General features: G+C 38.6%; 1 protein-coding gene across 1 annotated transcript in view; it reads right to left on the bottom strand.

The window, feature by feature from the left end:
- Window positions 1-727: 727 nt before the first annotated feature.
- Window positions 728-23,763, bottom strand: part of tafa3a (TAFA chemokine like family member 3a) — a 110,923-nt gene continuing 87,887 nt past the window's right edge. Inside the window, exons 3-5 of the mRNA XM_026166965.2 lie at window positions 15,420-15,569; window positions 14,485-14,609; window positions 728-1,508 (exon numbers count right to left, since the gene is read on the bottom strand). Of these exons, the coding sequence (XP_026022750.1) occupies window positions 1,497-1,508; window positions 14,485-14,609; window positions 15,420-15,569 (287 nt within the window). The 3' untranslated portion in view covers window positions 728-1,496. The remainder of the gene's footprint in view (window positions 1,509-14,484; window positions 14,610-15,419; window positions 15,570-23,763) is intronic.

Here is a 23,763-nt window from a genome sequence, read left to right as displayed (position 1 = left end):
AACCAATTTTCATGATAGAGCTTCCCGTCCATCAGTAACTATAATAACTATATTATATGTGTCAAGATGAACGGACGTTTTATTTGATCTTGAACTCCACTGATTCAAATGGCTACGTCATTAGGGCTAAATAATCCTGTGCCTTTTACTGATTGTCTTCCAACCTCCTGTTGTACACTCTTCAGTCTAACTCCCTCAGAAGCTTTATTTTACTACACATAGTAACAAGGATTTTGGATTTATAACAGAAAAAGCCTCATGGGATCTCAAAAAACAAGTAAATAAGTCCTATAATTTGATTGTGATGGGTAGCATTAATTTAATGCAATAAACCAAGGATGACACTAACATCTACTTTGGGAAATGAACCAAATAGGATTAAGGTTGTTTAGGGTAAGAGATAATTATCTCCCTGGACCAGATTTCAGATACTTTTTTTTAAGTCTGTTAATTTTGAGAAGAACGTTGCAATGAGATTTCACCCATTTGTATTTTTGAACATGGCCTACTTTTGCATTTGCTGATTTTCAGATTTCAAATCCACCATGAACACAACCTTGATTAGCTGTGAGCTCTCCCCCTCTTCCTGCTTTTTTTGTCAGATTATTTGCTTGACCTGCTAATTTTAAGTCCCAACAGCTCCTGCCTATACAGCACTATGGCCTGGTATGCAAAATGCCTCAACAGAAAGAGAAACTGTAAAAAAATAAAAAAATAAAAATCAAACTTTCTTTTTTAAACAGCAATATCCATTAAGTTAGATTTATTGATATAATACTGACATTTGTAATGAATAGTAGTCACCAGGCTTTGAAAACAACAGATACCATTAAAACATTTTGGCAGAACTGAGCTATGTTGACCCTTGGTGAGCTGTAGCGAAACATCTTACATTTTTTTCTTGGTTTCATTGTTGTGGCATTGTCTTTTTGTCTTTCAGAAAGAAGACTTGACATCCTAACAAACTTAAAAAAGACAAAACACTTTAAATTAACAAAAAGAAACAGAAGAGATATCTGCTCCATAAGGCTAAAAGGAACGGAAATGCTTATGATCTCACGAGATCAACACAGATATGCATCAAGAGTCCTGGGGCTCTTTGTGGCAAGAAAATAACACAAGTTTCACATCACATGGTTTTGTTTCAAGAGTGATTTTTTTTTCTGTTATCCAGAGTCCTTTAGTCAATATATATCTTCACTGTTGAGATCTCTAGTCCAAAGGAATAAAACTATAATACAAAGAGAGATTTGGTGGGCAGTAGAGTTCAGAGACAGCTACTGTTGATGCTAGATCAAATGTCAGGAATTTGTTTGGATATGTAGTCTTATACGATGCTCCCTGGTCCCTGGTTCATTCACTTGAATGTCCGTGATTGTTGTCCTCATTGGTCCCTGGTTACCACCAATTCTCAAAACACGACATCCAATTGTCCAACGGTGTTGATCAAAGAAACAGTGTCTGGTTTCAAATGAGGTTATCCTTGAAACAGACGACTATCGGGTGACCTAGAGACAGGGAAGAAATAAGAAGTTAGGAAGCAGAAGGAAATACTGCAAATGGTTTGTGTTCTTATTTGACTATTTATAAGGCCAGTTATGGCATAAACTGTTGGTGAAGGTTTGTTTGTTTTAGGTTGTTTGTTTTAAACCTGCCCACTTTCAGGTATTTTTTCACACATTGAAATCTGAGGCATTGTTTGAGCATGGATATCTCAAAGTGAAGACAAACACTTCACTAGCTTTTCTTACCATAAAATTGAATCAGGACTTGTAATTTGGCACACATGCAAATATAAGTGTGCCAAATGAGTATTGGCTCATTAAAATATGAAAAAAGCATGGCATTCATAGTCACAAACATGAGGAAAAGGCTATTTCCATTCAACTGCCATGATGGGTTGAGCAAATATGACAGAAAAAAAACTATCAGTAGATTGCCCACTTGAATTCCAATATAATTGGAAGATGACCTGGGTTACTATATATAACTAAGAAAATTGTCTAAGATGTTCTAGAAATATTTAAAATTAAAATGTTTAAAAAAAAATTCTAAATGTTTTAAACATTTGATGATTTGAAACAAACTAACCTATCTATTCATTAAAAAAATCCAAAATACATTTCTGACGCTCATGATCACTCATAATCAAAAGGTGAAAATTATCACACAAAAAATACCACACTGCTGCTGTTATAATAAAAGAGCATAATGTTTTTGCTTCGTTATGACTGAGAACTTCTAAAAGTTGCACACATTGACCTTGGAATGCATGTGGATGTTGAGCATAAATAAAACGCTTAATGAACATTAGCATTGGTGATTGCTGATTATTTTAGCAGCAGAGCTTTATGGCCGTGTTTGCCTTTTGATCCAGTACATTAGTCGAGACAAAAATATTTAAATAATTCAAAAAACAATATTCACATTATATACAGATGTTCACAGCACAGATGTTCACAACACAATCACCAGACAGTGTTCTTTGTAGAATTAACTACAAAGTGATGTCTTACATTTTCATCCAGCGCCAGCTTAAATTTCCAATCTGTTAAATAAATTGGGTTATGATGAAATACCTTCAGAAGTAATGTCACTGCTGTGTACCTCAGCTGAGCATGCCTGGTTCTAATTACTAAACACCAAGTATCAAACTAGCAAAGAAATTGTTATAATACTTTAATATTAAAGTAAATAGTCGAACTTTAAATATACAAAAGTCAAGCTAGTACTAAAAAAATATCCATTACCATTGCTATCGATTCTTACCATCTGACTCGCCTTGGAATAGTAACTTTTCCATTAAAAAAAAAGTTCTTGTTTTGATGCTACATCTTAAGCAATTTATATCTCTTGAAAGTCTGACAGGTTCAAGGTGCTCATTTTCCCAGCATGGTATGTTTATAATTCTAAAACCTGAGCTCTTACAAAAAAATGGCACTCAGTAGTAGTCAGATGTAATGCAGTGTGCATCTTGGTCAATGATTTCTATGCAGACAGAGGGAATATTATTATTCATGATGGCATACAACTGGAATAAGTATTCTCAGATGTTTTCATGAATATTAATATAATGGATTGAAAGATGCAGTTTGTAGCTACTACGCTCACTTTAAGCAAATCTCTAAAAATACTCTGGGAGGTGAATGCTGTTCTTTGTTGGTTTGCCGTTTAAAAAGTAGAACACAAGTGACTCTGTGACTTGGCCTGTGATGCTAGACAGACTTTAATACCAACACAGACAGACACACACACACACACACACACACACACACACAGAGACAGACAGGCAGAAAGGTTGATATAAGAACAGGTGTTCCTGTGTGAATATTTGCACTTTAGTGCTATTCAGTTAGAAGTTAGCGGGGTCTCACCAGTTGAATCAATAAGGACCTTACCACACACAATCAGTGTTCTGAGCAAAGCAATCCAAAAGCTGTATTGAAGTGTGATCTTTCTGCTGCTTAGAGCTGCAGCTGATAATACAGAGCTTGCTGTTTGGGGAGCCACAATTTAATTTTCACTTCCATGTGGCAGTCCTCGGGAATCACGGGTGTGAGAGACAATTTGAAAATTAGTAGGTCTTATATTACTTTTGTAGGAAGCTGTAAACAGAGTAGATTCATGGTGTGGCTTACAGTTTTTTACAGACGCTAGGACACATTTCCCAAAACTTAGGTCACTTTTGCAAAACTCTTCACACAATTCTCCTAACTGACCTTCAGCTTGGCACAGCAGTTCATTTCACATTCAAAATGCACTACAACTACCAAAACACTTTATTCAGGTCTCAAATAAACTCATTCTTCCAGAACACTAGCAAAGGTTGACAGCCGACAAACACACTTTGTCACTCACAAAACAATGACCTAAAAAACACTAACAACATGTAGCATTACACAGTGTTTTCTTGTGTAAAACAAGGACACATCTCTGTTTATAATTTCAATATATGTTACTGGAGTGAATCAGACATCATGCAGAATTTGTTAATATTTGTTTATGTATTTTTATTTTTTTGCACTAAGTAATCCCAAAATACAAGAATTTGTATACACACCATCCACTGATACACATACAATAGTAATGCTAATCTACTCGGTCTTCTCCATTTGGCCACAGGTTCTCATCCACATCACATCTTATGTCATCTAGGGCAACACACCTAGGAAATAATCTTCTGGCTGCCAGAATTGAAGGAGTTGAAAAATTGAAGGAGTAACACCTGTGTAGATGTTCATCTACAATGAGAATAAGCTGTGGCTGGTTAAACTGCATTTTTAGATTTAAAATATGTTTCAATAAAATATTGCTGTTGGATTTTGCTGTCTTTTTAGTTTTTGCATTGTGTTATTGTTTTGGCCATAAGTTTAACAGTTTTGAAAACAGTATGTAAGTACATGCAAAATGTCCTGTACGTACAAAGATTTTTGGCAGTTGTTGTGTCTGAGTGAGAAGATAATTCATGAAATTTGAGAGATGTAGTCATTGAAAGCATTTTGTGCCAAAACAATGATAACTGATCCTCAGTTTAGCCCACATAGACTTCTGTTGTGCTCACTGTGTGAGGAGTTTTGCAAAAGTGACCTAAGTATTGAGAAATGTGTCCTAGCGTCTGTAAAAAACTGTAACATGAAGTTAGGTCTGGCGATTTTGTCAACAGTATAAGAGAAAAATTTTGGCACATTATTACTGCTACAGTGTCCTAGTGTGACCTACAGTGAAATGCACAAATACACATGAGGGTAGAATTATTAGCCCCCTATGAAAAGTTCAGTATTTCCAAAGTGCGGTTAAACAGAACAAGGAATTTTTGCAAAAGCTTTTCCAAACATGCTAGTTTTATTTTGGATGTTTAAAAAGAACGCACTTCTAGTATGCATAGTATTTCTCCAAGTTGGCCTTGACATTTGATAGCGGTTTGAAGGTCTCTTCTGTTCTCTTGCTCGGCAACCTCCCAGGTAATTTCTGTTCAGGGTTCTCATGATTGTCTTATTTGAGGCTACAGTATTTCTCTCCAGAGTCTTTGAAATCTTTTGCATCAAACCTCCTTCAAGCTTGTTTTCTATTGCACATGCCACGATCCTGGGTCTTATGACCCAGTGTTTTGAGTTTTAGTTCATTTTGATGTTTATAGTATGTTTAAGCTCATTAGGTTTCCTATGTTCATTTGCTTATTAGTTCCCCCTTGTGTTTTCAACCCCTGTGAAGTCTCCCTTGCCCTTCGTGTGTTTCATGTCTGTTGTCTTATGTTGTCATGTCTGCCTCTCATGTTTCCAGTTTTATTTTGAAGAGATCTCGTGTTTTTATATTATGGATTATGTTTTGAGTCCTTTGTTGTACTGTTTCTTGTTTCCCTAGATTTCAGTTATGGTTATCATAGGTTTAGTTCTTTGGCTTTGTAATATGGCTTCCCTGTGTTCAATGTTGTGTCTACTGTGACCTCTTTGTACCATGTTTCTGGTCCCTATAGTCTGTCTTCTCAGTTGCTGTTAAGTTTGCATGTTTAGAGTTCAGTCAATGTGTTTCCTGTTTTACTTTGAAGGTCCATGTCTCATGTGCGTGTTTCTAGTTTTGCTTCCCTTGTCTCGTCCAGCCTGATTACTCCCAGCTGTGCTCTCCTTCTGTGTCTCATTCCCTCGTTATCCCTCTGTGTATTTAAGCCCTGTGTTTCTCTTTGTCAGTGTTGTAGTCTCCCTCATGCTGTGTGTGATTCTCCCCGTATGCATTTGAATTAGCTTTTCCCGGTTTAGTTTTGTATTGCTTGTGTTCTATTTTCCAGCAATAAAGCTGTGCTTTTGAGTTCAAGTTCTGTCCCCGTGAGTTTGCGTTTGGGTCCAATCCCTGCCTGCCACACAGCCGAAACATGACAGCACTCTTTGAATTTCTTCATGATACTTCTCACTCTAGTTCGTGACAATTTAAAATGTTGTGATAATGCCATGTCCTGATTTGTGAGCATCAGCATTTCATTTTCCTCAAGTCTAAACTGATTTATTTTGTTTTTTACTATCATTCCTTCTCAAAGGACACCTTAAACCCTTTCTGCAGTTTTTACACTACGTGTAAATTGGAAGATATCCCTCAGTTTTAACTTGATGTTTCAAGCAGTGCGTGTGTGTGTGTGTATCTCCATGGTTGGGGGGGGGGGAGATTATTTTATTTTATGCTTTCTAAAGAAACTACTATAAAATGTTATGTTAAAAGTACAAAAAAGTGGTACATTTTTACAAAAACCTCATCTGTATTTCTGTTTTCAGGCCATCCGTTATTAGATTTGCACTTATTATTATTGTATTGTTAAAAACTAACAAACAAAACAAAAAAAATCTATCTGTTGAATCAGATTACTTAATCCCTTTGCCTGTTTAGTTGTGTTTTACTTCCTGCTTGATTTGCTAGCTGTTCTGTGTCTGGTACTGACTTTAACTTGCCCTGTCTCGTTATGTTCATCATCTTCAGCTGTGTTAGTTCTCCACCCATTACTTCTCCCATTTGTCGTTTGTTGTGTTGTATGTGTAGTTGTGTGTCCTTGTAGTAGAACATTTCCTGTATTGGGATTCCTAGTGTTTTCTGAGTCTGGATTCCCTGTGCTTCTTGTACATTCCAATAAATCTTGGATGTTTGGATTCCGTGGTTTTGCTCTTTGTTCATCCCCAGATGTTAGACTTTGTAATTTCTTGACTTATCAGCATTAAAAGCTTGTTAATATTTTACTCCTGTCTTCTGCATCCTGTATTTGTGCCGGTAAATTACCACCATACACGCACAGTCTTTTCTATGACACATTGCATCCTTATTTATAATATTTAATTTTTAATTATTACATTTCACTTTATTGCTCAGTAACTGTGAAAACCCCACAACTTCTTTTATACACTGAAGATGTTTTCTATTGTAAAAGGAAAGTTAGAAAAGTACAAGTACAAACACATTTGTGACTGCAGAAGCAGATTCTAACGGGCATTTGACCTCTTTAAGAACTAGTGACAGAGAGAAAAAGCTTGGACACTAAACAGAGTAAAACCACAGCAAAACAATGTTAGCAGTCACAAAAACCTGAAGCCTAGCAAAAGCTTATCAAAGCATTTAGCATTCATTGGTTTCTGGGTGTCATTGTGATGGTTGCTGGGGAGTAAACACACAAAGGGGAATCAGCAGAAGTCAGCTCCTTCGGGTTTAGTGCTTAAGTTGCTTCAGGATAAAAGACCACACTTGACTGTTCAACCGCAGGTCAGTCACATTAATAATCTAAGACTCCGCTTTGGATGGATAGCTACTGAAGCACACGTATGCAGAAGCACATTCGTGTATACACTATTGCCATATCCATGAGAATCAGCACATCATTGTTAAGTAACAAAAAGACTAATTCACAGTTCTAGAGTTTTTCATTGTGCAAATTACATAGTTGATGTCAGCCTCAATCAATGATTTAAAAAGCAAAACAACTGTCATTAAACGTATTTAGCTCATCTTTCTGAGCTGTCTATTGATTAAACATTTGCTGAGCATTTCCCTGCCTTTTAACTCTAAAAAACAGTTTTATTCTCATGCTTTCGACTGGCAATATAGTTGGGATTCAGTTTCAAGAAAAAACTACCATTGTGTTCATTGATATTTTCTTTTATAGTCATTTTAATCAATTAGAAGATGGTATAGGGTTCCCCGTTGGCAGATGTGTAATGATGAGAGTTTATTTCAGGCCTGGACGGTGGAAAGAAATTCCAATAAGGCCGCTTGTCATTACTGGACTAGCAGCTTTGGACTAACAGGTTTGTTTTGAGACCAGATATAGTGTGAATAACCAGCATCAGCACTGTTCTGCTTTTCCATTACCTTTCAATGAATTTACCTTTGTGTTGGAGTATAAACCATCTATTTAAAGGAATTTCTCATGCTTATTTCTTTCTTGTTGTTTTAACAATACGCATTTTCCGTTATATTTTGGCCAGTAAAACTTATTTTCTCATGTGGATATTGTCTCGGAAAACATTAGATTCCAGCTAGGGTTATTTGTCCTCTCAGGTGAACTGCACCTATAATTTATCTGATACATTGTAGCTAAAATGCATACACTTTACACAGTTATGTTAGAGAGAACAAGAGATATTTTCACTTTTTTTTTTTTTTTTTACAGGAAAAAAAAATCTCTCTTGGACAGCTATCAATCAACACACTTCAACACATTCTCTACAAGCGGCACCTGTCAAGTGGAAAGCCTCTCTTTTTGTTTTGTCTTCTGATTGATGAGAAGTGAAAAGCAGGAACAGCCGAGGTTATAATTCCTGACATTACGAGCAGAACCATAACGCTAGCTGCTGCTGGACATGCTGAGAAAGAGGTAACAACTGGAGCTGTCTGAAAAGGGGCCTAGGGAGGTGTTAAGACATCTACTTTACTGATGTGACTTCATCATAACTGAATTGACACTTCTTTTTAATCGAAGCAACACTGCTGGGCAATAAGTACTGTAGGAGGCATGTACTGCAAAGTCTGTTCTGGACCCTTAATGTTCCAAATATGAAAAATAACTTACAGACTGAAGAGTGTAAACTGAGCTCAGTCTTAAAGCAGTATTGTAAACAACAGTGGGGTTACCTTTTGTTCTCTAAAGCATTTCTGCCCACTGGTTTTGTAAAGACACCGATAAAAGCTGTGAAGCCAAAACAAACTGTAAACTTGCAAGTCCTAAGTTCAAAGAAACCAATATGCAGTGTACTGTAAAACCAGGCCACCTCTGACCTTTCCCGTTCTGTACACGGACTTACTTAAATTAATGTAATTATGACTGTTATTGGACTTTTTACACTTTACCCTAATCACGTATTATCTAAAAAATGGAGTGTAAAATATAATTTTCACCAGGGTTTATGTCTTTCAACCTAAGTTGTAACCAAGACTTAAAAGGCTTACATTTTGAATCATTGAAATACTATTTTTGGATATGCTCCAGTTTCATTTGTTGGGATTTCTATTCAGAGAGTAATAGACTTCACAGAAACATTTACTGCACCAATGCCACACTTAAGAACCTGAGCTCAGTCCTCAGGAAACCCTCCCTTCATTCCTCAGAATGATGCTAACTGTTGAGATACTCAGGTACAGAGCCCTCTAGCAAACATAAGCCGTCCCTGGCTTGCTCTCTGTGGGAGGTAGCAAGGCCATGAGCATGGAGCGACCCCCGCTGACTCCCTAATCAAAAAAGAGTCGAGGTTCTGACGGGTTCTACTAGCCACCTGGACCCCTGCTCGTCTGTGCCTCTGTTTCTGCTTTCCCATGGCTGTGTGAGAGGGCATGAATTATTAACCCGGCTAAAATAAAAAGCTCTGCTTCATCCCAGCCTCCTGTAGGCATGAATAATGGAAGAGGCAGCTCAACTACAGGCGTTTGGTGAGTCAAACAGTGGACCGTGATGGATGGCTAAGGGCCTACTGTGTCCCCCCTCCTCACCTACCATCCACTTCAGGTCCACCACACCCTCAAACCCAAAACACACTTCCAGATAACCTCTATTAATCTCCAGAAGTGCTCCAGCTTGAGCCCTCCTGGCTCCTTCAGCATATCCCACTCGACAATTTTGCTTCCTGGGGGAATATTTGTTCGTTGTTTGTTTGTCTTTCTCCTGCCATTGCTTGCCTTTGTTTTGCTTCTCTCTTGCACTTTGGAAGTCAAATGCAAGCCTATTCGAAGGCAGGCTGTGATTCAAGCCTCCTCTCACTTAACCTTAATGCAGAAACCTTGAGGATGAGATGGCAACATGGTATACGAATCTGATCAGTCATGCGAAACATTTCGTTCATCAGAGGCTGCAGTTTCCATCTTGTATCAGTGACCTCAGTGGTGTACAATCACATTGTCTGTTACAGATACGATAATTGTTTTTTGCTTACAAAGTAGTCAACTACCAACTGCAGTGCAGACTCTCATGATAATTGTATTTCTATATTTATTCTAGTCATATAAAAGATTATATCTGACTTTCAGCCTGTAATGATTTAATTGCTTTGAGTGTGAAATTATGCATGCAGAAAAAAGACAAATGTCTTATTGCATATATTAATGAAGCACAAAATGAATATCCAGTAATCATTTTGACACTAAATATTTTGCAGGCTGGCTGTCTTAAAACAAGCTCAACTGTCAACTTGTGATTAAAACCCTGAGCTCATTTCATGATTTAATAATTGTAATTCATCACAAGTGCTATTTAGATATGTCAGATTATCTCTTAAATCCCCCAAAAATTACATTCTGACAGAAAAAGTTTAAAGAAACCAGTTGTGACTAATGTTACAACAATTGGCTCTGATTAAATAAGCATTCCTTTTGAATGTTGCTTAACAGGAGCTAAAGATAAAATAAACTAAAGCCATAATAAAATATACAGCATATGCTATATTTATCTCAGGTCATCTCCAAAGTTGTTTAAGAACATGGTGAAGGTTTGGCAGTATCTCTATTTATATGCATTGTTATGATGTAGCTCGGGGAACATATCTCTATATCGGTCCGATAACATACCTATCATCAGTATATGAATGTGTGATATTCTTCATTTCTTAATTTCACATCTACTATAATGTGTTCAGCATATGTATACACTAATGGGAAACTTTATTAGGTACACCTGTTCAACTCCTTCTTAACACAAATAACTATTCAGTCAATCACATGTAGACATGGTGAAGATGACCTGCTGACATCTTGATGGGAAGAAAAGTGGGACCTTTCTTCCCACTTTTGACTCAAACCAAGCATCAAAAGTACAAAGAAAGTTCATTTAAGTGACTTTGAATGTGACATGGTTTTTGGTGTGAGACAGGCTGTCCTGAGTAATTCAGAAACTGGTGATCTACTGAGATTTTCCTGTACGACCATCACTGGAATTTAGAGTGAATGGTGCAAAAACTAGTAGTAGAACAAATCTCTGAATGTACAACAGCATTGAACCTTGAAGTATGTGGCCTCCATTAGCAGCAGAAGACCACATTAATGTTACTCCTGTCAGCTAGGCTACAATTCACACAGAATCACTTAAATTGGACATCTGATATTTAATAATTCTTCTTCTTTATCATTTTCTGCTGAAAAATTCACATGTTAGTACCCATCATTGGATGGCTGCTTCCATCCATCCATCCATCTTCATCCGCTTTGTCCGGGGCCGGGTCGCGGGGGCAGCAGCCTAAGCAAAGAGGCCCAGACCTCCCTCTCCCCAGCCACCTCCTCCAGCTTATCCGGGGGAATACCAAGGCGTTCCCAGGCCAGCCGAGAGATATAATCTCTCCAGCGTGTCCTGGGTCTGCCCCGGGGCCTCCTCCCGGTGGGACATGCCTGGAACACCTCACCCAAGAGGCGCCCAGGGGGCATCCTTGTCAGATGCCCGAACCACCTCAGCTGGCTCCTTTCGATGTGGAGCAGCAGCTGCTGTACTCTGAGCCCCTCCCGGATGGCCGAACTTCTCACCCTATCTCTAAGGGAGAGGCCAGCCACCCTTCGGAGGAAGCTCATTTCTGCCGCTTGTATCCGCGATCTCGTTCTTTCGGTCACTACCCACAGCTCGTGGCCATAGGTGAGGGTAGGGACGTAGATCGACCGGTAAATTGAGAGCTTCGCTTTTACACTCAGCTCCCTCTTCACCACGACGGACCGGTGCAGCGTCCGCATTACTGCAGCTGCAGCCCCAATCCGTCTGTCGATCTCCGGCTCCCTTCTCCCATCACTCGCGAACAAGACCCCGAGATACTTGAACTCCTCCACTTGGGGCAGGAACTCATCCCCGACCCGGAGTGGGCACTCCACCCTTTTCCGGCTGAGAACCATGGCCTCAGATTTGGAGGTGCTGATCCTTATTCCCGCTGCTTCACACTCGGCTGCGAACCGTTCCAGTGCGAGCTGGAGGCCCTCACCCGATGAAGCCAACAGAACCACATCATCTGCAAAAATCAGAGATGAGATTCTGAGGCCACCAAAGCGAAAGCCCTCCGCCACTTGGCTGCGCCTAGAAATCCTGTCCATAAAAATTATGAACAGAACCGGAGACAAAGGGCAGCCCTGGCGGAGCCCATCACCCACCGGGAACGAGTCCGACTTATTGCCGGCAATGCGAACCAAGCTCTTGCAACGGTTGTATAGGGACCGAATGGCCCGTAGCAATGGGCCAGACACCCCATATTCCCGCAACACCTCCCACAGGACACCCCGAGGGACACGGTCGAATGCTTCCAAGAGGATTAATATACCTGTCACAAACCTCAAATCATCTCTAACTGGTTTCTGGAAAGTAACTGCACTCAAATGGCTTCCACAATCTTGATCTCAGTCAGCAATGTGCAGCTGACAAATTTGCAGCAACCGTATGATGCTGTTATGCTGATATAGACCAAAATCTCTGAGGAATGTTTCCAGCACCTTGTTAAATCTATGCCACAAAGGCAATAGAGGATCCAGACTGATACCAGCAACGTGTACCTTATAAAATATCCAGTCAGTGTACAATACCATGCATTTTTATTGCCTTCTTTACTTGGAACCAAGCGTTTTCCAGAAAGCCTGATTGAGCTTTTCAGTCCAAAACAGTTTTAAACTGGCACCTTTCACTCCATGGCTGACGCAGTTGGATCATATATTACCGTAATTGTCGGGCTATAAGCCGCTACTTTTTGCACAATCTTTGAACCCTGCGGCTTTTAGTCAGGTGCTGCTTTTCTATGGATTGTCCATGATTTTTGTGGTATCGTAAGACGATTTGTTTTGTTTGTTCCGCTGTTGTACGGCACTACGTTGCCTGATCGGGGTTCAACAGTGGTATGTTGGTCGCATGTCCGTCCGCCAGGCAACGTAGTGCCGTACAAAGTAGCACGAAAAACAAACTTCAAAGTAGCGCTACGCGTTCAGCGGGAGGCGTGGATGATGAGCGGCGATAAACTTGCGAAAAGCAAGTTATGCCCAACTCCACCAGTGGATTCTGACAGCGTGGAAAAGTGTGAAAACATCCACGATCACCAACGGATTTCGAAGGGCTGGACTGCTGCATGATGGAGAGGAGGACACCGCCACGGCCCTTCTGAGGGTGTTTGACTCTGACACTGACAACGAGGATTTCTTTGGTTTTGAAAGTGACAACGAAGGAGAGAAGAAGAGTGGATGACGAAGCCATCCTGAGCCTGTTCGTTTCCGACACTGGAGAAGACGACTTTGGTGGTTTTAGTGCGCAGGAAGATGGTGGTGAATGACTGACTTTTCTTCTTGTTAAAGCCGTGTCACTGCACCTGAGCCTAAAAGGTAGTCCGAATCTATTTTTCTGGTGTGCTGTAGGTTATTGTTATGTACTACATTTGTTATTCATTTATGAAGCACAGTACATGTTTCATACTTGTAATTACCGCTACTTGTACATATACCTAAAAAGTTATGCAAATATGTACCCATAACTTGTTTTTCAAAATACTAATAAAAGTGATGTCTCCAAACAGCCATCTCTTTCCTGACAATTCCCTTTGTGCATATTCTCTTACATATGATAAGTCAACAGTAAATACGGTAAACGCATTTAGCCTGTCAGCTCCCTACAAAGTTTCAATGATTGTGCCAAGGTGGGAAAAGAGGATGTAATTGTCTGGTGTATTTAACAACACTTGAGCGATCATCCCGTGTCCTGCCTCCTGCAGCTCAAGCCAGGCAGTTTGTTCACATAAACCAACCAAATTTTTCTAACATAATCTAGAATTTGGATGATTGAACACAGTCAGAAATTGTCCAAACTACCTACTTTAGCCTATTGTACGTTAAGTTCTATTGCTACTATTTTGCTAATATAACAAAACTAGATTTGTTTTCTGGCTAGCTATACCAATCTTCATTTTACACATTCCTTGGTATTTTGTGGATAAAATTGCTTTTGAGTTCAGTTGTGCCAAAATAAACTGAGGGTTGAGGCCAGAATTCTTTGGCTTTAATTGTATTGCATGGAAGAGTACATTTCAGCAGCAGCTTCCCTTTACATCCTGGTCTGCCCCAGAGCCTGCTGCATTGCCGAATACCTCATCTAAATGCTGCAACCAAATTAGTAGCTTAAGTAAAATACAATAAACTGACTGTAGTTAGACAACAAAATAGGTCTAAAAGTAAATAGATTGCTGAACTTAACTCACCCCCTTCCAGTGCAGAAGCTGATCGCTTCAAGATACACTTCACTGATTCTCCCCTGTGAGTCACATCTTCCTCTCCTGCTGCCTTCTACTCTGCCTACTCTGATCTCATTCATCTGAAGTTAATGAAAAAAAAAACTTTCAGTGCTTTCTTAGGTTTTCTTCCTTTTCTTTCACCTCGCACCTCCCCGTTATTTTAGGGTCACATTTTCTTACAGCTTTTATTCTAGGCTGTGACTTTGTTATCACTGTGTCATTGTGTTGATTTTAGCAATTTAATGAATGAAGGCGCGAACCCACTTTTTACTTTCAAACACAGAACTCAACACACCTTAGTTGTCTTAACTTTGTTTCCTGTACTGCAGCTCCATCCTTTGAGATCAGGCAGCACTTTACACTCTTCTCCATCCATGCAGGGATGCATCTGGCACCACCACTTCTGTGCAACTATGGATGCTGGGAGTAAAATAAAAGTGGAAATAAAGGAAAAGAGAAAAACAGCAGAGTAAACAATTAGCACCATGCTGTTTAAATATGTAGCGTTCTTCTGCTCTGACTGAAGTAACAGCAAGTGCCTTTGACTTCTATACACAGCACAGTGATTAACGAGAGCACTTTGATCTCTAGCTGGTGGTGGAGACCTGTCAGTCCTGCTCCAGAGTGTTTTCAGGCCTGAATTACAGGGCATGGGTCAATGTCAAGCCAGTGAGAGTAGTGAGCAGGTGTGTTAAGGTGTGTGGAGGATGAATGTTTGTATGTAGGAGGAGAACAAAAGCGTGCAGCAAGCTTATGCGTCAAGATTTTTTGTTGCTTCAAGGAGGCCTATAGGGCAGAAACAGCTTTCCCTGACATTTCTAAAGTGAAGGGAGAACTGTCAAAATATGGAAGCCTTGTCAGAGATATTACAGTGAAAAGAGGAGATAGGGATCGATTCACCTGTAACTGAGGCCACTTTTGACATAATTTTAAATGACCTGGCCTTCTGTCTATTCCACTGAACATGTCTGATATAAAGCAGACAAACAGCTGAGCGAATGAACTGATAAGTGAATTGATTTGAAGATTATGAAGCCTTTGGGTTATACAACAGCAATCTCAACATTGTATTTTTTGCTTCACGAGAAACTCCTTGTGCCAAACGATCAGTGAAATAAGCACCAGAGGCACAGTGACAGGTGTGACAGGTTTACACCGTGCCACATTTCTACCCTAATCAGAATTTGGTCTCAAATCATCACCAAAACTGTAATGAGAAGCTTGGCATACCGTCTACACAAGATGGAGCTGCTCTTGTTGTTCCTGCCACCTGTCCAGGGAAGCAGGAGCATTTGACAGTCTGGGATCGCTCTTCGATCTTGTTCTTGTTGCAGCATCGATGTGCAGCAATTACCTCACAGGTTCCTGCTTTCACATGAACTGGAAACACAAATATACACAGTGGTTAGACTATATGAGACGGCCTTTTTCAAACTGAAATATCTCTCACCACAACAACAAAGCTACAAATACCAAGACTCTAAATGGGTAGTTTGTATAGAGTGTTTGTATTTTTTAATATAAGAGTGTTTTCTTTTTCTTATAATGCGTGGTATGTCTTGATGCATTCTCAATCATCCAAGTAAGTAAATCTCCAAAAGCTGATTCTGTTCATCTGGACGTATATTTTTTGGATCCACTGAAAATCACATTAAATCGTTTAAAGGAGCATTGCGTTAGGAGATCTATTTAGCCAGTACTTTGGTCACAAGAGGAGGAGCGCATGTTGTGATTGTGGGAGAAGCTGGAGCTCCCATAGAAAATAACTGCAAGCAGAAGGGTACAAACTCAGGGCCGTCTTGCATGGAACCAAAACTTTCAACCACTGAACCTCTATTCCCTCTCTGAACGTCCAAACTTGTTTTTGATATTCTGCCCCATTCCCATGTGGTTGCACTAAAAATGTAATTCTTTGCAAAGGTTACTTTCTAATACAGATTATCTAATTGTCCTTACCTTTCTTGTATCATTTAGGGAAATTAATCATACAGAAGACTCCAGTGCAGTTGATGGGAATCATTTTAAATATACAATTTTGACTAATTACAGTCAGCAGTGGGCTTGGCTAAAAATAAATGAAAGTGCCCATTTTTATGGTGATGGATGAACATAGTAAATAGTGCAGCACATTTCCAGCATTTGTGGTACACTAAACTAACCAGTTGCGGGTGGTACTCTCATATTACTGTACAGATATGTAAGTTTTATCAGTTTTGCAAGAGAGCAAAGAAATTTAAAGATGCCCAAAAGCTAACAAAATGAATAAAAACAAGGTACACTGGCATCTTTTGGTAATATGGTGTCAACTACCCAGCTATTAAAGTATAGTACAGCTCAAAAAAACTTTTTTTTTTAAATTCAGAAAGTTCAAATTTCATAGATTCTTTATTGGTTACCTCTAAATTAAAATATTTCAAGTCCTTTTTGCTTTACTTTTGATGTTCATGGCTTATAGCTCATGTAAATGAGAAATCCAGTATCCTAAATTTTTAGAATAGCTCCAATGATCAGTTAGAAGGATTTACAATACAGAACATTTCCAATGAAATCCAATATTTAATCTAAAAAGAGAACATTGGTCCAAAAAGGCATCTGGCACTGTTCTTTTTCAACTTAGTTCAGATAAGCAATGTTGTCTCTGGCTCAGGAGTGGGTTGACGTTAGCTCTGACAGTTGCAGCCTCTTTCCTGAGGATATCTGTTTGCAGTGGCTCTTGATGGTCTGACACCAGCTTCTGTTGTTTGTGCAACTTTTCCTACCACACTTTTCAACTTTTTATCAATATGCTTCAATACAGCAGCCGCACAGCCAGCTTCTCCAGCCATGACCTTCTGTGGCTTACCCTCTCTGTGGAGTGTTTTGATGATCGTTATTCAGATAACAGTGAAGTCAACAGTCTTCCCTATGATTGTGGTTACATTCATTGAACTAGATGGAGACAGCTATATTGTTTGAATAGTGATTTACTCAAGTTCAAAATGGCATATTCTAATAATTGAACAAATATTTGATTTTCAAGCGTTACAAGCAACAATTCTGGATTACTTGGATTACATGGATTAGTAATATGAAAGCCACTGTACAGTTCTTTCCAACAAAACAAGTGTTCTGCAGAGCTCAAGAGAAAGTAGTCATCCAGTATGAAAGATAGTATAAAGCATAGTGCTGAGAAAAGGTGCAAGAGAGACTGTTGTTAATGTTTTGTCAGGACACGAGTTTTGCCCCATAGAAGACTGAAAAACATTTCCCTTTGTGCTTTCATGCCTATATTATTATAAGGAGAGTCCCACTAGTACCAATTATCTGTTATAGTGAAATCTTATTTGAAACACCAAAACACCATAGCTACTTATATCCAGGTCATACCCCAGGTGGAGGAGCCTGACTTTGAACTCCATGTAGCTCCACTGGTCCACATACCATATCCTTGAGCGGCATACACAATGCAGCTCACCCATAGTTGCAACCAGAGGACAAAAGTAACACCTTCGATTAGGGTAAGCCTAATCTAACTGATAATATAACATCAACAAAAGACATAGTTTTAAATTATTTGGCAAAATAATGGCAATACAATGCAATACCAGTTACAAGGACATTGTTTTTACTGTCATTAGCTTTGATGAAACATCAATACTGCTCTTTACATTATATTCATTACTTTTCTGGATAGACCCATCTCAATGCTGTGCATGTTTGTGTTTTGGTACCTAACAAACACTGCTGCATAGGTAAAATAAATAAATAAAAACAGCATCTGAAAAGTTCTGACAATACTATCAGATAAGCCTTAATTATGTCTGTAAAGATTTTCCAATTTGGGCCTCTTCTTGAAAATAAATTGCAGCGAGCTTCCATCTTCCCATTAGCTAGCAATCCTGAAATCTCATCTACAACATTAAAAACATTTTGCTTCCAATCAATAAGGTGCTATTCACATTCCCTCAAAAGCCAAGACAACAATTGACGATTAAGTGCTTTTCAGTGAGCAGAAACTTACTGATGCAAAAACAGGTCAGGCTGCATGCCCTTGATGTGATTATCTTTAAGCCACCAGCACGCCCCCGGTCAAAGTTAATTTCAAAAGTTGGAATAGCTTTGTCAGAATATTCAAACTTTGTTAAGAGATAGATGCACACGGACAATAGGTGATCCCTAGAGGGGCAATGGGGGAAGATAGTCATTGTAAATTACCTTATTGTGAGGGAAAACAAATAGAGCATTAACTGATTAGTCATTACACCTTTTATATAATGGATATAATGGATTAATAACGGCTTACATCAAAACAATATAATTGCATCAACTCAAAGATAAGGCTAGATATCACATTCAAACCCTGTCTGAACTCTGATGTGCTTCATTTATATAGTTTTTTTTTTTCTGTATACATCTCCACGCTACCATTTTTCTCTAGGTAAAAGTCTCAGTGTGATTAAAGAAAATGTTTGTTTCTTTCCCTGAATGACCTGGCCAAGAGGGCAACAGACATCACAGCAATTATTAAAAGTCACAGTCTACAAGAGTTAACACAATATGCAGATTGCATAAAATAAATATCAAGGTCAAAACAGGTTCAGTGCAACTTGAAGAGCAACTACAAGAATCCAGTCTTTTATAACTGACTTATTATTTTGTAAAGTGGGGCAGCATAACAAAGCAAATGTTGTCGTTTTGTTGTTTATTCTATACATAAAAATTTGTAAACTATTATGAGAGAAAGTGACTTTGGTTTTTACATATTTTATATTTTAACAGATAGTAAGGAACCAGTCCAGGGGCAGATTTGTATATAAAATTTTATGTATAAAACCAGATTGATATATGACTAAGTGGGAATTGGGATGGACACCTAGCTAGCTTAGCTATTAATATTACTAAACATGCAATGGTAATTAGTATCCAATTTCCTTAGGTGCTGGTCAGGCACATTCATAAAGAGGCAATCACCCTGATGTAAAAAGAAACAAAGCAAGTGAGAGCTACAGCATAGGCTGCAAGTGAGAATGGGACTGTAGACTCGTTAAGGAAACAGAAAGCGGCTAGTTTGGACACCCCATCTGAAGACAACCACTGATTAAAACTGGAGCTGCTGACCAAGGTCGCTGACTGTGAGGCTCGTTCTAAAAACCCCATGCAGTGTGGAAGGGGTGAGCGGTCAGAGAGCAGGCCATAGGGGTCAGCTGAGTAAGAAACAACAATGTGTGATTACTATGGCTTCTACATAGTGGGCATGGAGTCCTGGGAAATAATGATACCAGAGAAAGAGTTTTTCAAAAACTGGAAAACTAGAGACAAACTTGGAGTTAAAACCTTTAAGACTTTGGGTGAAAATTTAGGTTGACTGACCTAAATGGACTAAACTCTTTTTGCAATAGCCAAGTACTGATAGGACATAGGTCTCAAGGTAAGGCCGAATTCAGACTGCTTACATGAAACACAAATGTTTCACATGAAGATTACATTTTGTTTTGTTTTTTTTACCGTAAAACAGCAGAATGAAAGACATAAAATGCAATGTATACATGCAGAAAATAGGTTGCCTGTTATCTTTTCTGTGTGAAAATATCCATGTAGCCACATAAATGGCTCGCAAGCCCTGTGATCAATACATTTCTATTAAAGCACTTAGGACTACCATCGGTTTAAATCAGCAGGCACAAACATTAGCAGCAGGGAAAACTGAGAGACAAACCGAGGTGAAAGGACAGAGACCACTAATGAGAGCTGGCACAAGGCCCAACCCTTCAGCCAGTCAATACCACTCTAATCTCCTCTGCAATGATATTCATCGAAACCTGATTGATTAATGCCAAAATTCAACCAGAACCTGCACAAAAGTATGGAGGAAACAATTTACTGCAATTGCTGAACAATTACATATGACATTTAAATAATTGTGAATTATTAGTACAACAAATATAAAGCTTTTCTAGCTTGCTAGGTTGTGTTCCAGCAACATCATTAGGATTAGCAATGGGTCATAAAACATGAAACTTAAACCGATGTATAGTCACTCTTGAGATAATGATGATTATTTGGTTATTTGTCAGCTGAATTTGTTTACTTTTATGAACACATTGTATAGTCTGATGACTAAAATCCCTTATGTCAGTGCGAGTTAGCATCAGCTACGCTATATTGTATTGGTAAATATGGTGGGAAGGAGAAAACCTAGCTCTGTGGCCTCATTTAGACGGTAAAGATCATTCAGTGTTTTAAGTGATGTTTATTTCAGATGAAAGCCAGGTGACTGAATGTATCTCATCAGTTAATGGTATTAAGCTGACATAGCCTTTACTTTAATAATGTCATCTTACAAAACTATTATTTGGACTGTAAGTAACACAATTGACAAACTCAGTCGGAATGAACATTTCCTTTAGTGTCTTCCTTGTAATCCCAAATTGTGGATAGTTTAGACACTGATGATAATTGAAATAATTTTCATATTAATAATAGAGTCACAAAAAAGATTTATTTAAAGGCTGAAAAACTCAAACTGACCTACTGTACACTTATTGTACTATGAAGTTCGTAGTACTCTTCATGAGTAAACTCGTCGTTTTTTATGAGCCCATTTCAGTTTACAATAAGAGACTTTGCAAAATGTGAATCCCGTGGTGCAAAATGGAAAGAAATGACAGATGCACTCTTCTTTTAATTTTCTTATTTTCCCCATCACGTTGCCCACTAGCTCTGACTTATTTTTATTCATTTATTTAGTGCCAACACAATGACAAAAGGCAGGCAGGAAAAAGAGAACCACAGCCGCTGTTTTTATTTATAAAATGTCCTCATGAGTCATGCTTCATTCTCACATTTTCGTTTTACAAGCAAGTTTTTTGTGTTCTGAAAAAGCTAAATAGAACATAAGAACATTATCTGTTTAATTCAAGAACTCAGTCACACTCACCTAAAGTCATACATGATGACATGCACACATTTGAGGTAATAGTAATTCTTTAAAAAAGGCCACTGACTAGTCCTAAGGTCAATCTGACATTAAAGTTATATTTGGAGTGTTGCTGATTTCTGCAAAAATACACTTTTTAGGCCACATATATACATTAAAAGCAGACTGCAATTTGTCCTGCAACCCAAAATAAATCAGGTCATAGCTTAGAAAGCCCTTGAGAAACGCTGTTGCAAACTGAACCTTATGGAACAGAGCTATACATTCATTCCTCTACTAAAAAAAACTTGTTGGCAATCACTAGTGCTCTCCTGTTGTTCTTACCAAAGAACTGATCACAAGGGTTAGGAGAAAGCAACAGGTTACTGTCAGCTTCTACAGCAATCAAACAATTGATCTAACATGCCGGTGTGGAGGCGTCCAGGACAACACGCTGTTCCTGCTGTCAGCTGCATGACTTTCTATATCAGGATCACCTGGTCAGTCAAGCACAACATACAGTAATAGAAGCACGACAGAGAATACATGAAAAAGAGGAACGTGGTAATGGCGTCTGGAAGACCTCACAGACTGCAAAAAGGAGAAATACTTCTTGAAGAGGCAAAACTGAGGCACATAATGCATCGAATCATCTCTTACAAGTTCAAAAACTTAAACTGAGGTAATACTATGAATGACATCCTGGAATAGGGTGTTTCTATTTGTTGTAGAATTTTTGTAAGCATATTTCCAAAAGTGCTGTTAAAAGCTCTAAAAGCACCTTGAATAACTTTCAGCTGATCCAATATGCTACAGCGATAGCACTGACTGGGACAAGAAAGAGACCATATTTCTCCCTGTTAAATTCAGAATTAAATGTAAAATTGTTCTGTTCGCACATAGTCTTGAATAATCACCCCAATATAGACCTCCACTGTACCTTATTATCCTAACCGAGTACTTCGTGTCAGACTGCAGGCTTACTTGTGAGCTTTCAAAAGCAGAATAGGTGGACATGCCTTCAGCTATCAGGCCCCTCCACTATGGAACCAGCTCCCAGTTTGGATACAGGAGACAGACACTATTTTTCAGATTCGACTTAAAACCTTCCTTTGTGAAAAGGAATGGGTTTCCTGCAATGGGTTTCCTCCCGACTGTTTCCGAGTGATTGTTGGTGTTTCTTTTCTAATTAAAGATCATAAGATTTAAAACTTAAACTGTCATGGTTCTGGGGCTTTGACCCAGGTTTTTTGAGTTTGTTGTTCATTTGTGCAGAATACTGAAATTCTGATCTTCACTTTAAGGGAGCTTCTTTTTTTTTTGTTATTTAAGTTCTTGGTTCTTGTTTAATTTAGTTTCTTTTCATGTCCAGTTTCCCAGTCTTTTCTCTGTATGTCCTCATCAGCATCCCCCTAAGCAGTCCTGCTTTAGTTTGGCTATTGCTTGCTTTTATGTCTGTCCCCCTTTTTATGTCAGTCCATCATGTGTTTCTATATCTGTTATCCTTGTCTTAATGTCAAGCTCACGTGTCTTTGCCTGAGTCTCAGTGTCCTTGTCACTTTGTTTCCTTTTGACAGTCCCTCGTTTTATATGTGTTACATTTAGTTTTGCTTCCCTTATTTCACTGGTCAGATTTTGTCCAGCTGTGTTTTCCACCCATTGCTCAGACTCTGGATATCCTGTGTATTTAGCTCCTTAGTTTTCCTCTGTTCCTTGTCACATCGTTGTCATCTTCTCATGTTGTGTGTATGTGTGTGTGAGTCTCAGGGTTTGTGGTTTCAGTTAGTTTACTCCAGCTTAGCTCTGTTTGTTACAGTATATTGTTCAATCAGCCAGTTGCCAGCAAATAAAGCTCTGTCTTAAGTTAAGCCTGTTTGCCAAGTCCTGCATTTTGGGTCCTCTCTCTGCCTGCCACACAACCAGCTCATGACACTTACAATATAACACACCTTGAGCCAGTAACAAATTTCTATTTTGATACCAGCTTAGGCTTTTATTTCCTGTCACACTCCTTCTCTCTACTTTCAATAACAAATAAAAAATACATATAAAACATAACTCTCATGAAACTGACAAATGTCATGTAACAACTCTGTATCCTGTATTATTAGGTATGAGACAAATATAAACAAAAATAGAAGGAACATATTTCAAGCATTTGAAAAATATCTTATGATAGTTAGCATTTAAAAAATATATATTGTTTCTTTTGTAGTCACCATTACTGAGAGTTTTTGAGCTGAACCTCCAGCATCTCTTTGCATACAGCTCCTGTAATGTAAAAAATGTAAATCTGTAAACATAAAATGCATCAACACGCAGTCAAAGAAACAGTGAAGGTCATGCGACATCTAGTATTGTTTGCAAAATGAAATCTACTGAGTGTTCATCAAGGTGCCTGAGGTCAGTTCATCAAAGAACTGACAAACAAGAAACGCCACAGAGTCTTGAATATCAATGGCATCACCTTAAGTGGGGAAATATTCCAAATGGGTTATTTCATCGTTAGCTGCACTGCATTCATGCTCATTTAGCGACATCAAAGGAACAACACTGATATATAGCACAAAATGAGATATTTATTAATGACCCATCAAATCAAATTAGTTAGGTAGTTAAAGGAGCTTATATCATTTAGAAGAAAATACATAATTAATAAATAATTTTAGCTTTAATATA

Source organism: Astatotilapia calliptera, chromosome 5 (genome assembly GCF_964374335.1).
Source record: "Astatotilapia calliptera chromosome 5, fAstCal68.1, whole genome shotgun sequence".
In the NCBI taxonomy this organism is placed as follows: domain Eukaryota; kingdom Metazoa; phylum Chordata; class Actinopteri; order Cichliformes; family Cichlidae; genus Astatotilapia; species Astatotilapia calliptera.
The sequence above is the reverse complement of the archived record's forward strand: the minus strand, read 5'-3'. Positions and strand labels throughout refer to the sequence as shown.